The sequence below is a fragment of the Phalaenopsis equestris genome, unplaced genomic scaffold, assembly GCF_001263595.1.
Source record: "Phalaenopsis equestris unplaced genomic scaffold, ASM126359v1 Scaffold000392, whole genome shotgun sequence".
Classification (NCBI taxonomy): Eukaryota; Viridiplantae; Streptophyta; class Magnoliopsida; order Asparagales; family Orchidaceae; genus Phalaenopsis; species Phalaenopsis equestris.
In genome coordinates this window covers 347,058-364,409 of record NW_018164834.1, presented here as the reverse complement: position 1 = coordinate 364,409, position 17,352 = coordinate 347,058, and the positions used below count along the sequence as shown (strand labels likewise).

The 17,352-nt window shown below is 36.3% G+C and overlaps 1 protein-coding gene across 1 annotated transcript in view; it reads right to left on the bottom strand.

Annotated features, from left to right (window-relative positions):
- Positions 1 to 17,352, bottom strand: part of LOC110026657 — a 102,598-nt gene that overhangs the window by 33,775 nt on the left and 51,471 nt on the right. Inside the window, exons 18-21 of the mRNA XM_020727683.1 lie at positions 15,774 to 15,866; positions 12,207 to 12,278; positions 9,917 to 10,034; positions 6,649 to 6,827 (exon numbers count right to left, since the gene is read on the bottom strand). Coding sequence (XP_020583342.1) covers positions 6,649 to 6,827; positions 9,917 to 10,034; positions 12,207 to 12,278; positions 15,774 to 15,866 — 462 coding nt within the window. The remainder of the gene's footprint in view (positions 1 to 6,648; positions 6,828 to 9,916; positions 10,035 to 12,206; positions 12,279 to 15,773; positions 15,867 to 17,352) is intronic.

Below are 17,352 nucleotides of genomic sequence, written 5' to 3'. Positions count from 1 at the left end.
AAGAGCCACTCGTTTGTATGAATGTGAATTTTATGAGCAATTCCAAAATATTAAAACTATTTACCCGCAACCATAAATTTTCTAGCCCATAACAATAGCTATGGCACTTATTCGTTCCTACTGTGCACTGAATCAATTATCATGTAAATCCAGTATTCCAAAAATTAATAAAACCATATGAAAATTATTTCTCTGCTTGCTAGATATTTTCATCGACTGCATTAACACAAATTGCTACCATGACTTCCCAAAAGAGTAATAAAAAATTATACTTTTTTTAACATTTGATATCTTTTTAGACTTCAAAATTACACTAAAAATTTTGTCAACTAACCACTACAATACCCCCATAACTCTCTAAATTTCAATACATATCTCATTGATGCTAAACTTTATTTTTCAATTTTAACACAATCAATAATAACTCATTATTTGGTTCATCAAACTCTTCCAAAATATCCAAATTAGCATTTCAATCCTTCCTTAATGTATTCAACATTAACAAAAATACTATTATATAAACTTTCAATCATCTAATCTAATAATATAATTTTTCACACTTTAAAACTTCTATGATATCTTTCTAATAGAAAAAAGTATTCATCTTAAATCAAGTTTTGCTCGGCCAAAAAATTCCAATTCTTCTATCATAGCAACCTATCTTGAAAAATTAATAGTTTCACACCACTCAAATTAATAGTTTCACACCACTCCTATGTTTTAATTTAAATGTTTAATTAAAATTGATTTGAATATATTTAAATTTAAAATTGTCTAGTACTCAAACTATTTCTACATATGGGTATGATTGTTTATAATCAATTCATTGATTAATTAATAAGTTATTTTGTGAGACTAATTGAGTTTTTTTTTTCTTTTTTCTGGGTCAAAGTTATGTATACGGATTGCTTATAGTTGTGTATGCAAAGTTACCCCCTTTTCGTCTACATAAACCAACCAGACAAAAAGAAAGAAAAGCAGATAAATAAAAATACAGAAATAAATGTCAATTAGTGTGCTTACCAACTTGAATCTATTTAATTGATCCCTATTAATAGATAAAATAAAATGGAATTAAAAGCTATTTGTCATCCAATCTGTTCCTAACAAACCACCCAAATAAAAGGAAAAAAAACTCAGATTTGGAAACCAATAAATGCATATACGAAAAGACAGATCCCGAATAGTTTTCTGACCGAAGCAAATCTGTTATATCAATCATCTTTAAAGGATTAAAAACGTTCTGCATTACAAATATACAAATTCCATGAAATTCGGTGATAATTTGCCAAAGAGTGTTATGGTTGAGAATGACTTTCGAAAGTATACATGATGAAAAACTTAAATAACTACAGAGCTTAAAAGTGAAGTTTTTCACATCCAAATAAACTGTGCGAGTTCATTTGAGTTGTTTTACTACAACATCAAACTACAATTTCAACGAGACGCATATGCATAAATACTAAATAGCTAATGTAGCCTTTCTTATTTATATCCCAAACATGAACCCAAGCTTTATGTACTAGGGAAAAAATGTTCAAAATTTGCTATATATTTACAGCATAGGTTTCAAATACAGATCTTTCCTACACACCACTATCATATACCATAACAAGAAACCAATTTATGCACATGCCTCTACGAAATGAAAACAAAGAAGAGGTCAGATTAAGCATGCTTCAAAGGTAAGCTGCAGCAACTTAGAAGGTATTCATACAACTAATTTCATAAAAGGGGGCATTTACAAACATAAAACCAAATTCTTATGTATTTACATATCTAACATCTAAACTTTACAGTTTACATTTATAACACCCAAATCATTCCTATCACATCAAAATACAACTATTTTAACTTTTATAACAGGCATATACTTTTTCAAGCATAATTAAGGTTGCCTATACGTAAAAATTTAAGTTTAGGTGTTAGAAATGTAAATACATAAGAATTAAATATTATGCATGTAAAAGTTTCCTTCATATAAACATAGAGGAGCAAAGGAAGAACGAGAGTAGATGCCATATTATGTCTAAGTTGCTCCTGTTGAGAAAGGTCCAATATGTCAAAGATGAGGCTCTTTTGTGCAACTGGAAAACTATATAGAGTCAGTTGGGTGTTAAATATATGCAGCAGTGCCCAGCAAAAACCACCGAGATAATCAAGCAGAATGGATGAACCGCATCTTTAGAAGTTTTTGGAACTTGGTGGAGAAGAAATTTCTTCAATGGGATCTAGGAATGTCCAAAAAGCTTGTTGTTCGCGAACTCGTGCTCAACTCGTTTGTAAAGTAACAAGTCAAACACGAACATAATTTTTAAACACAAATTATAAACGAGTTGAATATGAACAATCTCTTGCTCGCTCGTGTTCGACTCATTTTAACACTGTCATTATCGGTCCCAAGCCTGGATGTGAAAAGTGAAGGGTTGCGTTAGGTAGTCAACGACCAACATAAAACTTATTGAAAAAATAATGACATGAATCATTTTGATCATTATGTAAGTGCTATGGCGTCTCCTGGAAACAACGCGTTGTATAGCCTGAATACAGTGATAAGTGTGCAAAGGTCGCTACACCGGCGCCGGTGAAGGGTGAGTTATTTTGATAAGCTTTTTGATAAAGTTTCTGAAAATACAATCGACCTTAGTGATCTTAATATCATTAATAATAATAAAACGTTTAATTTTTACCTCGCATTAGTAAAAAAAAGTTGAAGGGGCTTTAAAGAAAATCAAGGGTGGAAAGTCTGTAGGACCTGATGATATCGCAATTGAAGTATGGAAATATTTAAGAGATTTGAGAGTTTCTGTTTCTTGGCTGAGTTTCTTGGCTTACTAAACTCTTTAATATTATTTTAAAAACTAAAAAGATGCCCGAGGAGTGGAGGAAGAGTATTTTGGTTGCCATATTTAAGTATAAAGGGGAGCACAGGAGTGTGCAAATTAAAGAAGGATTAAGTTGATGTATCATACTTTAAAATTATGGGCGAGGGTAATTGAACATAGGTTAAGATGTATTACAAAGATTTCTCATAATCAATTTAGATTTATGTCGAGCAGGTTTACTATGGAAGCTATACATTTATTGAGAGGCTTGATGGAGAAGTTCAGAGATAATAAAGAGAATCTACATTTGATTTTATTGATTTAGAAAAAGATATCCTTTGAAGAGTTCTTGAAAAGAAATGTGTTGATATGACTTATATTCAAGTCATTAAAGATATGTATACTAGAGCTATTACTTGTGTTCGACCTGAAGGAGGATTCCTGAAGGAGGATTGACCAAAAGGATTGACCAAATATTTTTCCAATTTATGTTGGATTACATCAGAGATCGGCTTTAAGCCTATACCTTTTTGCTTTACATATGGATGGTCTTATTGGATAGTTACAAAAGGATGTATCTTGGTGTATGCTTTTTGTTGATGATATCCTTCTAGTGGATAAGACGAGAGAAAAAGCCCAAGAAAAACTTGAATTATGGAGGTCTACTTTGGAGTCTAAAGGCCTTCATTTGAGCAGAACTAAAACTGAAAACATGGAATGTAATTTTAGTCGTAGTATCTCTAGTGACAGAAGTGTAACTTTTGGCGATCAAATTATTAAAAGGTGTGAACGATTTAGATATCTCGAGTCAGTTGTTCAAAGCGATGGTGATATAGATGGAGATGTTAATAGTAGAATTCAAGTTGGTTGGCGGAAGTAGAGGAATGCTTCAGGCCTTTTGTGAGATAGAAAAGTACCACTAAGACTGAAAGGAAAATTTTATAAGACAATGGTGATACCTGCAATGCTCTATGGCGCTGAATGTTGGCTTTTAAAAGAGAAGCATAATACTAAGTTAAGTGTTGCCGATATAAGAATGATCAGGTGGATAAGTGTCTTTACACTTAGAGACAAAATGAAAAATCAATAAATTCGTGATAGGTTGTTGTAGCTCCTGTGACAGACAAAATTAGAGAAAGTCGTCTTAGATGGTTTGGTCACATTAAGCGTCGACCATCTGATAATCCGATTAGGAGATTAGATGTTTTAGATTCAACTTATGTTAAGAAAGGCAGAGGTAGATGTAGGAAGACTTGGGCTTATTGTATAAAAAATGATCTTAATTTATTAGAACTAAATGAAAATATGACACTAAATAGGATGCAATGGAGAAAAAGGATTCATGTAGCCGACCCCATGTAGTGGGATTAAGGTTTTGTTGTTGTTGTTATTGTTGTTGTATATATTTATATCTAACTTTAAATCATAACTCATGTGGTCATATGGTTCTGCGTCTCCTATTTCATAGTTGGTTCATGTTCGAATCCAATATTCAACATCTATTTTTTTTTCATTTAATTTTAACAAGTCAATTTCGAACTGAACACCAACAAGAATATTTAAATTGAGTCAAACACAAACCACTGTTCACGAGCCGATTTCGAATACAAGCAATTTCAAAAGAGCCAAACACGAGCGAAGCTCAGCTCATTTACAACCCTAATGAGATCTAGATCCTACCAAAGAAGAAGAAAAGGCCTCCCCTGTAGTTGCTCGTGAGAATTGCTCAACCGGTCATTGAGTTCCTCCCAGAGTTGAATCCTCCTTACATACTTATCTACCGGATATATCCAGTCGAGTACGAGGAGTGGAAGAAGCCAATTACAGATCTAGTGGCTCGAGAGTTACTTTGGGAGAATCTACTATTATATGCAGTTATAGCTCAGGTTGTGCAAAAAAAAGATAGGTACTTATTCTATCAGCAAGTGTTTTGGAGTGATAACACCTGCAGGAGTGACTTATCGAGAAGTTATAGTAGCTCCACCACCTTCAAAATGATCGATATGACTATACTATGCGGAGCTAGAAGCTTCAACAGATAGGTAGAACTCTCCCAACCTCGGGAGACTGACCAGGTATCGGGAGCTTTCCACACATTTTCTATGACCCCTGCTACAGCATCGCAAACTGTAGTGAAAGTAGTGGACCTTCATGTGGATTCCCACCTATTTGGAGTCGGCTTCACTCCTATTTACCCTAAGTCTATAAACATGATGTTTTAGTATTTTAGAAGGGTTGTTGCTTTCATATTCCTGTAAGAACTGCCGTCAGCACCCCATTTCCTCTCCTAGGGTTGTATCCGAATGTGAGAAGGAGCTCCAACTATAACTCGTCCTGAGGTGGTAACTTTCTATCGTTCTCTGCTTCCCCCAAAACTTCCCCTCTGCAGCCGTCGTCGCCACCGTCATTGTCGTTTTCGTTGCTCAGAAACCGAGCCCAGACTTTTTCCCTATAGTTGGACAGCCCTCCCGGTCATCCCCACCACATTACCAGCCCTTCCAACCATCTCCAGCTTGCTACCGGCCACTCCAACCACCCCCCTACCTGCTGCCACCACATTTCCAGCCACCTCTAAGCTGCTGCCGCGCCTCCCAGCCACATCAAACCTGCTGTATTCCCCTTCCAGCCCCTACAACCGGCTGTCGGGCCCCTTCCAGTCCCTACAACTTGTTGACAGGTTCCTTTCCAGCCACCTCACACCTGCCGCCGTCCCCTTCCAGCCACCTGCCGCTTGCTACCTCCCCTCCAGCCACCTCCAACCTGCTTTAGTTACTATTTCCCCCTTAAACCACAGCACCATCGTCTTCACTGTCAGCCCTAGTTTGTCCATATTGTGTCTTTGTTATTTTCTCATTTCAAGCGTCTTTGATTGTAATCTCTATTTGCTTTTGAGTATCATTGTCATGCCTAGAGCATTGTCAATCACTCCATACATTAAAAAAAAAAAAAAACATCATACACTGTGCCACAATATAAAAAGAGTGCACTGAGTCAACAGGGCTCCAGCCAAATGAGGGATATGGGGAACGATTATCTACAATAATAAGCCTAATTTTTAGCAGACAGATTGTTTCAACTTTTTAATAACTCAATAAGCCAAAAGAGGCTAAAATGACCATTGGAACCATGACCCCTCAATATTAACCAGAAAACATTGTTCTACAGCTTGTACAGCCTTGCCACAACACTCATCACTTGAGACAACAGTGCACTCAAAATATACAATAATATAATGTAGCAAAATACAAAATGTGCTAGAAACTAGATCAGCAAGCAATCTTTATACCCTAACAAAAGGGCCATCGTCAATATTGCTCCAAGCACATAACATTTCAGCGAAGAATCATTATCATCGACTACATTAGCTTCATATCAACTATTTTGATCATCTTGAGGTAATAAATCTATTTTGCATAAATTATTTTAGCAATTTAAATGTAAATATTGACCCCTCAATATTAACCAGAAAACATTGTTCTACAGCTTGTACAGCCTTACCACAACACTCATCACTTGAGACAACAGTGCACTCAAAATATACAATAATATAATGTAGCAAAATACAAAATGTGCTAGAAACTAGATCGGCGAGCAATCTTTATACCCTAACAAAAGGGCCATCATCAATATCGCTCCAAGCACAACATTTCAGCGAAGAATCATTATCATCGACTACATTAGCTTCATATCAACTATTTTGATCATCTTGAGGTAATAAATCTATTTTGCATAAATTATTTTAGCAATTTAAATGTAAATAGTATTAGAAAAAATGAACGATAATGTGCTAGGCTATCAAGGAATGTACAAAAAAAAAACTTACATAAAGGGTATTCAATCGCACACACAGATTTTGAGTTGTAAGTCGGTTAATTTGATTGAAATTTCTCTCATTTGTTGATTTCACATCTGCAACTTCCTTCCTCACAAAGGCCTTTATTCCAATTTCCCTTTTGTATCGAGTGAGGACAGGAACAGAAGGTATCAAATCTTCTTTATCAGCTGCAGATACCAATATTAACTAGAATAAAAATTTTAAAATTTAAAAAAAAGTGTTAATGAAAAAAAAACTCTGAAGGACACTGGAGATAGATGCAAACAGTTATATTAAAATTAGACCAAACCAAGGGGGAAAATATTAAACAAAACCTGAATAAATAACACAAAAGAATGTTATTGATCGCTTATTGGATATTCTGTCAAATGAAACCCCTAAAACTGGCAGATTATAATATATTTTTAATATCCTCATAATTAGGTGTATTATTCTGTATTATATGTTTCCTTATCATTTCCTCCTGTATGCTTAGTTATAAGATGAATATGTTCAACCAATAACAAACAAAAATTCTCTTTCCTCCCAACATAGAATCAAAGCAAGAAAGATCTAACGAGCATGCCAATTGATGTGGTACAAAATTCAAGTTCTGTTTTGCACTGATAAAATGTATGGCAAACTTTGCCCACTCGCATTTTCTCTGCTGCACTCTTGCCTAAGCACCTACTTCCGCCCATGTCAATTGCATCTCTCACTTCTCACTTGCTCGCTCCACCATGCACACACAACAAATGGAAAAAACCGTTACAACAAGACCCTACCTCGCATGCTAGCTTAGCTTGTTACTTGCCTTGTAAAAAAAATTAAAAATAAAAAGCTATGCACCTGATTAGTAACATCTAATCTCATTTCTTCTTCACCATACTTATCTTCTACTGGCTCCTATTACTGCCCTACATTATGTGAAATCCTCTCTATCATTGGTACCAATTATCACTTATGATCGACGGCCATTCATTTTACGTTGGTTCTCATAATAAACTCTCTTACCTGTTGCCTCTTCTCTAGTACTCAAGATATCAAGTTCTCTAAATAACAAGCATACGATACATTGTTTCAACTAGATTGCTAAAAAGTCTCAAACATTTTATTGTATCCACAGTCAAGTTTCAAGAGAGATTGCTAAGGCACTCCATTTGAGATCGTGTACGAGCATAACCCCCTGACTCCACTTGACTTGATACCACTCTTAATGACATCAGAAATTAGTGAGGATGTTGCGGAGAGAGTGCAAGAGTTTCATAAGCTACATAAAGAGGTGGGAAAGGAGATCACCAAACAGAACTCCAAGTACCAAGCACATGTGAATAAGACTCAAAAAAAGATGACCATCTAAGAATGGGACCTAGTGTATATTCGGCTAAAGAAAGAAAGGTTTCCTTGAAATGAAGGAAAAAAGGTTTCCATTGAGCTTTTGGCAAGCTCGGCCCAGAGCAGATGAACCTTTCAGAATCCTCACGAAGCTGAACGAGAACACCTATAAAATTGACCTATTAGGGGACTACAACATTTTTGCTACATTCAATTTAGCAGATTTGACTTCGTGCTACGAAGAACCAAAAGCTTCAACGAATGAGATCAAAGATTCCCCAACCCTGGGAGGCTGAAGCGGAGCTCACATGGGTTGAACCGATTGGGAAGGCTCAACTGGTTCAGTTAGGGCGTGCAGGGGCAAGCAAAACCCTTGCCTGGGTTAGGGTTGCCACTCAAGGGGAAAGAATTTCCCCTCATAATTATCTATTATTATATATATATGTTAATTTCTTTTATTCGGGTTTGGATTATCCTTCGGTCTTTTTCTACGGCCAACATTTCTCCCCCTGCTAATGTTGTATTCGAGGGACAGGTGGAGCTTTGGTTGTATCCTGCTCCAAGATATTGATTACCTCCATATATTTCCTTCCACTTTCCCCTTGTCGTTGTCGCCCTTCTTGTGCATCTCCTTGTTGTTGTCGCTCCTCCTTGTAACGTTCTATTGCCCCCGCCGCCCATAGTGAACATTCCTTGCAGCCCCCACCCTTCCTACACCCCCCTTGCTCACAACCTCCACCTCCCTACGTCGTTCCATTGTTGTTGTCGACGCCTTACCTGCACTACTCTAGCATGCCGTCACCTTTCCCCAAGCCACCTCGTCGTGCTCTACCGGCCGTCCTGTTTCACCCTAGTGAGATATATGTGTTGTGTCGTGTTTTCTTTCTGTTTGAAGTTCTTGATTGTAAGATTGCTGCTTTACTTAATGAAATGTGCTTCCCTTATTGGGTTTTTGGGTCAATTCCGGTATCAAACTCCTTCCTCATTGAGATACTAATAATCCGTATACTATTTGATCAACACGTATATTTACATGGTAACAAGTGCGTCACTACATGTCGGATCAGGTGTTCGCCTTCCAAACATGAGGTATGATAATAAAGTTGAGTAATCTCATTCGACCTTGCCCCTTTCCATTCACCTACCTACCTCACTTCAACGATAATGAAAAACCATCAAAGTCTCACACACATCTAGTTATCCCTTTAAAAAAAGAAAAACATTGTATAATAAATTGTTGAAATGAAGCTAACAAATTATCATTTATAAAAAAAACAAACAGAACTATGACAAAAAAGCCGCTTACTTCGCTAAGAACGTGTTCAAAATAAAGCTGCTTACTTCATAGATAATGAAAAAGAATCAAAGTCCCATATAAATTTAGTTGTATCCTTTAAAGTAAGAAAAACATTGTATAACAAATAGTTGAAATGATGCAAACAAATTATCATTTATAAGAAAACAAACAGAACTATGACAATAAAGCCGCTTACTTCGCTAAGAAAGTGTTCATAATAAAGCCACTTACTTCACAGATAATGAAAAAGCATCAAAGTCTCGCATACATTTAGTTATACCCTTTAAAGTAAGAAAAAAATTGTAAAATAAATTGTTGAAATGATTCTAATAAATCATCATTTATAAGACGAAAACCGAATTATGACAATAAAACCGCTTCACTAAGAAAATGTTCACAATAAACCACTTCACTAAGAAAATGTTCACAATAAACCATATGAGGATCAAGAACTACACTAACTAAATCTCACTGAACAAATCAAAATTCAAGCATTAAAGAGTGGCAAGACATTTGAAGGTAAAAATCAAACTAAGATAAAAAAAATGTTGGTTATAGGTAAAAATCAAAAAGAAAAGATGAGTTTTATTCTCTTTTCTTTTTTAAAGAAAAAAATAAGATTTCTGCTGAGCAATAGAAACTCACCTATCTGCTGAACAACATGACCATTATAAACTTGAAATGCATTGTCAAGGCCACGACAAAGGCTTTCAAGTTCTCCAGTCCTCATGGGCACTTTAAGAGCAAAAAAATGGTCAACAGTCTGCGCACCAAAAAATAGAAAAAACGCTCCCAGATTAGCCAGCCATGAGTTTGAGATGCTCAAACAAAACCAGAGTTAACTGTTACATGCAGAGATCCATATATTCCCATATTATGAAAACTAAAAGGATAACCTAAGCATGTTCTGAATATTAGCTTAGTCAAAAAGACTAAGCATTATCAAAGAAAGCACTAGTTGTTATTAAATAAATCAGAGAGGAAGATATACTTTTCTATCTTCTACAAGCTACAGAAGTAGGCTTTTTAGATACAGTTATCAACAGCAAAAAAAAACCCACAAATTTCCTGCACTAGATTCTGCAGAATAATCACCAGACTGCATGCAACTAAACATTAAAATATGAAAATACACACGCAAGTTGATAGAACATGCAACATAGAAATTAGCAAAATCTATAAGAAGTTCACAGGAGAAACATATTGGTTATTCAACATACAAATAAATGATCAAAAAAGATGATGCCATCAAAACAACTTACAAGTGTATATGTTACACACATATACACTTAATACATCAGTATTTACATATCTAACACCTATACTTAAATTTTGGCATATATGCCACCTCACCTATGCATGAAAAGGTGCAATTCACATTTTTAAAGTTAAATTATGTGACATGAAAGATTTGTTGGTATAAATGTAAAAGGTAAAGTTTAGATACGTAAATACATAGGAATAGGGTGGTATGTATGTAAATGCCCATTTATTGTTTCAAATTTTAGATCACAACTGTTGCTGCAGTGAGAGCTGTGTTGTAACTCCTTTGTAGTAGATAAGTAATACAGGTGATTGGCTGACACTACATGCCATATTATTAAGCCGTGAGGGCATCTGAGGTGTTCAAGCATACAAAAATTGCATGGAGGCCTTGGGAGCTTGCGACCATGTTGGGTGACCAGAGAGGCTATAAAGTGGATTTTGCCGCTTGAGGGATAGGCAGAAAGTTGCCCACCCTCTAAAATCCTGTAAGTCTGGAGAATTGATACCTCCAGAAAGTTATGGCAGACCCTAGGAATTACTGCTGACATCCTATTGGGACTATAGTTGCCAATTTGAAGTCGACAGATTACATCTAGGTGTTCTTCATATTCCTCTAGATTAAAAAAAGTTGTCATGGAAATGTCCTAAAAATTTTGTGATTTCATTATGATTTGACCTGATTTTGAATAATTTTCAAATAGATTTTTAGCTTCAGGCATGATTTCCAGCCCTAACCATGAGTTGGCAGATAAAAGATAATAGAATGCTGGTACATAAGTGCCTCTCTTTTGTACTTCTTAAAAAGTGCAAATAGACGGTCTTCTCAAGTGGTTTTTGTAGTTCTAGTTGGGCTCCCTTCAGATTTTAAAAATGAGCCAAGTTCCATTAAGTTATTTTGAAGCCCGATGAACAATAACATCAAGTGCATGAATGGCATTTTTTCTTCCCTACAAAACAGCAGTACAAACAACCAACTAAAAGTGTTAAGGTGGTTATTACGCCATACCCTAAAAGATGGGGTCCGGTCCCCGTAACAGAAATAAAAAATTAGCGCTTACAAAATCATCCAAAATCTAAACTTGTAAAACAATCACATTTATAAAGCAACAATACCGGTCAAATAATGCATGAGTTCAATCAGAAATGATAAATGACAGAAAAATCACAGCAATTTTGAATCTGGAAAATCTGCATTTTGATGTAAAAAAAAGTATAGACAAAAAACTATATATATATATATAGTTTTTATGTATATAGTTTTAAAAACTATATAAAAAAAATACCGGTTTTTATGTATATAGTTTTAAAAAGTATAGCAATTTTAAATCTGCATTTTGATGTATATATATATATATATATATCTATATGTATATATATATATATATATGTATATATATGAACTTGTAAGACAATTACTTTTATGGAGTCAAAACCATTATACAAAATAACTTGTGATTTAATATAGAAGGTCGTGAAAATTAGTTGTTTGTAAAATGATTGTGAAATGACAGAAATTGTAGATTTTACAACCTCTTAGAATTAATATAAAAACTGTAGATTTTATAACCTCTTAGAATTAATAAAAATGTATTTTAAGAAACAATTTAAGAATTAACATTCAAAAAGAGAATTTAAGTCGGAAGGCATTAGAGGATGCAATATATAAAACCTCCTCGATGATACTGTAAACTTCAACAATTGATCTCCCATGGCGTTGATGAGCTGAAATAGGAACCCAAACCTGCACCAGGAATTTGCTTTTGATGTAAGAACAAGTATTGAAATGACTTATAGTATCACGATTAGAGAGCACATCATAGAAAAATAGAATTTCTTAAAGGTATCAAAACCATTAGCAGCTAGAACACATCATAGAAAAATAGAATTTCGCACATCATAGAAAAATAGAATTGCTTAAAGGTATCAAAACCATTAGCAGCTAGAAAGAGATTAAGAACATGTATTGAAATGACTTATAGTATCACGATTAGAGAGCACATCATAGAAAAATAGAATTTCCTAAAGGTATCAAAACCATTAGCAGCTAGAAAGAGATTAAGAACATGTATTGAAATGACTTATAGTCACATCATAGAAAAATAGAATTTCGAAAAATAGAATTTCCTAAAGGTCTCAAAACCATTAGCAGTAAGAAAGAGATTAAGAGAAGCCTTTCATATGCATGAGATATATATAAATGCTGATCCATAAAAGGTCGATTAAACGCATGAGGAAATATATCTCAAAGGGCGAGAAGATGCGGAAGGCGATGTAGAGAAATTCCTACCTCCTCACTACCGCCATGATATGTTCCGGAGACTCCACCACTTGTAACAAAGAGATATATCAGTGGAGGAGTTCACAGTGTTATTTGACTAGTTGCAGATGAAGTGTGATTTGGTCTACAACCACCACCTGTCAGGCAGTCACCCACTGTTGGAGACACTAGCATAAGCATGCCTCAAAAAGCTGATAAAACTGATTCGGATAAAGATAGAGACACCCCAATGAGAAGAAGCTTGAAAAGAGTAGCGTGTCTAATACAGTCCCCGCTAGAAAAAGCTTCAGATGCCACGCATTTGTGCATATCGCATTCAGCTGCACGACGAGCCGAGTTGTGTCTTTTATAAAGCAGGACATTATGGAGGAGGTTAGTGATTAGGAGACAACAAGGAATAGGTTAAGGTGTATCATCTTCCAACGGATAAAGAAGAAACGTGCTGGTTCGGCGGGTCCTGCAGACCGAGTATACGAGGGATTTGCAGTGGCTTCATCACAATAATTTCTACACCAGTTACAGTGAATGAGAAGATATGCAATCTCATTATCGATGGAGAGAACAGTAAGAAAGTGGTGTCTACATAAATGGTGAACTTGGGCTTCAAGACTCAAAGGCACTCCGAGTCATATTCTCTGACATGGCTGAAGGAGGAAAGGTCAGCATCAACGGAAGGTGCCGAGTAGAGCTTTCGGTTGGGAGTCAGCTGCAAGATCGGGTGTTGTGTGATGTCGTCCCCATGGATGTCTCACACCTTTTGTTATGAAGACAATGTCAATATGATTGTATGACTCAGCAAAACGGATTCAGAAACACATATTCCTTCACCAAGGATGGGATGAACATAGTCCTCCCTTTGGTGGAGCACGAGATCACAAGTGCCCTAGCTAGCAAAGCAACATCCGTGGAACTGATTTTGGTGAAGACAAAAGATGATAGGTCTAAGACATAGGCTCCAGACACGAGTCAGACACGGCAGAGAACATTTCAAGATATCACGATCGATATCTTACCAACATGGCCACCACCATTCGGAGAGGTTCAGGATACACTCAGTTTAGACCTGGTTGAATCGACCATGGATTAATTTGGGAGTATTTAGTAGCATAGGCGAGACATGCAGATTCAGTTCATTAGTGAAAACCCAGGAAAGTGGATCAATATGAATATATGCTCGCAAGTGGATAATATTTCTCTGGTATTTTGGAGGACAGAGCAACCATCAGTGGGATCTAGGTGTTTCCCAGACTGCAATAAAAGATCCTTCAGCCTCAAAAGATTACAACTCCGGCATTATCAACATACAACCAGAAACTTCGACGAATGAAATCCAAGCTCCCCCAGCCCCGAGAGACTATAGCGAGGTTGGGGCTGGACCGGCCGGTCCAACATGTGAGTGTTGATCTAATAGGGAGGTTGGACTAGCCAACCGACCTTCTAATGGCATGAGATTCCACACCCTTTTTTCTTTCACCCTATTATACCACCTATCATATTATGTGTTCATTGCTAGTTGTTTAAGGTTCAGCTTTTCTGTGCTCTGATTTACGATTCCTGGTTGTCGGGCATTTCCTCTTGATACGGGTTGCATCTGAGTACAGGTGGTGCTCCGACTATATCATGCTCTAAGTTGGTGACTATCTCCCACTCCCCACACAATTCCTTGTGTCGTGTGCTACCCTTCCAACGATAGCCCACCCTTTTCATGTTCAGTTGTCGCCAATTCCCTCTTACCTCCATTGCTACAACTGCAATCCCCGTCTGCTTCCCCTACCACAGTCTTAACCCCTTTCTACTATCACTATGATAGTTGTAAGCCTTTCCAGCTTCCTCCACGACTACCTTAGACCCCCCCTGCCCCCATCACACCGTAACCCTACCCTGCTTCTCTTGCTAACCACAACCAGTTGTAACTCCATCCTGTTGCACCATAAGTCCCCTTTCCAACCCTCTCATCTCTCAACCTGTTGTTGCCAAGCCATTCCATCCTCCTTTCCTGTTTGTCTAGCCACCACTCAGCACGGTCATCCTCACCCTAGGTTGTTGTTTGTTTTTTTGTCTTTTATTCAAGTTTTTGAAGAATCGTCATTGTAACCCATTTCAATTTCAGTAATAATATTTGCAATTCTTTTGTGGGTTAGGTTAACTCCAGTATCAGTGGTTATAGCCCAATTTTACCGACAAAGGTTGGACAATCCAACCAAAAAGAATTAAGTAATGAAATATAGGAAACTACTACTTAAAATAACCATAAGGTCTTATAATGAATCAAAAATGGAAGAAAAGTAAGTCAGCCCTCCTCACAGGTAGTAATAGATTGGTTCCATGTGACTCCGTCCTTAATCCAACTAATTGGGTTGCACCAGCGAGCCAAACTAGATTTCAAATCGATGGACACGTGGATGAATGCCTTTGTGAGGCGCATGGCTATAGGAGTAATAATAGACAAACAGCTTAATGTTATCGCATACTACTAAGGAGCTTTTACATTATAACCAAACAGCTTCAAAGCTCGAAGCTAAGATATATCCTCATTCTATTGAACGGTAAACCTACAGCACTAAAACTTTTTATTTTTTTATCACACGATGGGACAAAGTGGATAAGAATATGAAGCACATATAGCAATCCTATGGTTACATAGAACAATTTTCAATGCCCTCTAGAAAAATCATAAATCTTTATCTGAGCTAAATGTTAATAAGACATCAGTACAACATATCAGAATGCAATAAATTTTATTTCACTAAGAGAATATTGTCATATTATTTGATAAAGTGCAAGTATAAGTAGAGAAATTAAAGATAAGAAAATTAAATTTCATGATTCCATTATTTACGACTAGGAATGTTATATAACAAAATAACAGGTCAAAACTGTCAAAATAAATGAAGTTTACAAACAGCAATATCTCATAACAAGCATCCTCAAAAGAAATGAATCAACAAAAGTAAGCACCTCTTGTCCAATCATCCGTTCAATCCAACCAGCAATCTGCTTCAGTTGTGAGTTCATCCACCTCAAGACCAACATGCCAGATGTTGTTTCAACCTTTCATCACAGGAAAGCATAATTTATGAATGAAAATATTTCTAAGAACAGTGAAATTTATAAATCAATTATTGAATTTCATCCAAACATTAAAGGACTTCTTATGAGATTAGCACACCCCACAAGTAAAGGTGAGGAGTATAAAGCAATTGAATATATTTATAAGAAAGCACAAGCAAAGTTTAAAAATGAAGACCTCGTGATGCAGGATCATCATAGCATTTAAAGAGTCTAACTTGAGGGTCCACACGACTCTACTTCATGGACATCATTGTCAGTATTTTCTTTTCAATGACCACTTATGCCATTTATTATTTTTTACGCTTTATCTGTTATAGCTTTATTAATAAGAGTGTTGTGTCTTCTTCCCTTGTCACGATACGCAAGGGATGGACTTCTCGTCTAATGCTTACCAAATAATGATGAATAAAATTATTATGCAATTGCACTCAACGTGTGCTTCTTGGCATGCTCTTTTAATGTGATTAGAGTTCTACCAATGTTACTTTATGCATTCTTAAGATCCGAGTTTTCTATATAGGTTGCCGCTAAATTAGACATGAAAGGTTCTTTCGACTTTCTGCCAACAATTTGGCTCTCTTTCCTGCTGCTTATGGTTTTCAACATTCATCTTCTCCCACTATCCTGTCAGTTTTCACCATGAGAAATGTCGTACAAGCGCCCAACAATTTGGAAATCAGAACGAACATCATTCCATGGAACTTACACAGCCAAAATCTTCCCCTTACGCAGTCCATGTCCTGAAACTGCATCCCAGATCACACCTTCCAACCCAACAGTAAGCCTTTCAACTCCGCTGAAAAAAGCCCTAACATTGCCAAATTTCCTACAGAAACCTCTCTACTCGCTGGATTTTAGGCTTCCAAATCTCTGCATGGCATGGCTGCAGCTGTTATATCTACCTGTGGCTCCCTGTTGAATATCTAGTGGACTTGATGTACACAGCAGAAAATACACATCAATGCATAGTGCTGAAGACCTGAATTTGTACAGCCTCCTAAACTGCATTAAAAAAATTGTTGGTGAATTGTTTAATTGCCGCTTTCTGCAGCTCTCCTTGCTTTGAAATCTCGAAGCACCTGCTGCATCCCATGTTGCAAATTAAAATACAATGTTACTTTCCCTTTGGATGCTAAATTCTAACATATATATATATATATAAACCGAAGGGCAATTATATTAAAGAGAAAAGGGTACAGATAGGTTGTATGAGTGGGCCCAAATAGGCACCCAACCCATATGGTACAACACACACAAAAAGAAAAAAGAAAAATTAAAAACACAAAAGAAGATGGTACATATAATATTAATCGGGTCGACCCAATTTAGTTGTCTCTGCTTCTAGTTCTCGGTAGGGAACCAGCTAACAAATTGGTGAGATGGGTACCATTGCCCGAAGTAACCAAAGTATCATCCATTAGATTCCTTAGCTCAAGTAGATCTTCATTCTTCGTCTTCCTCCTGG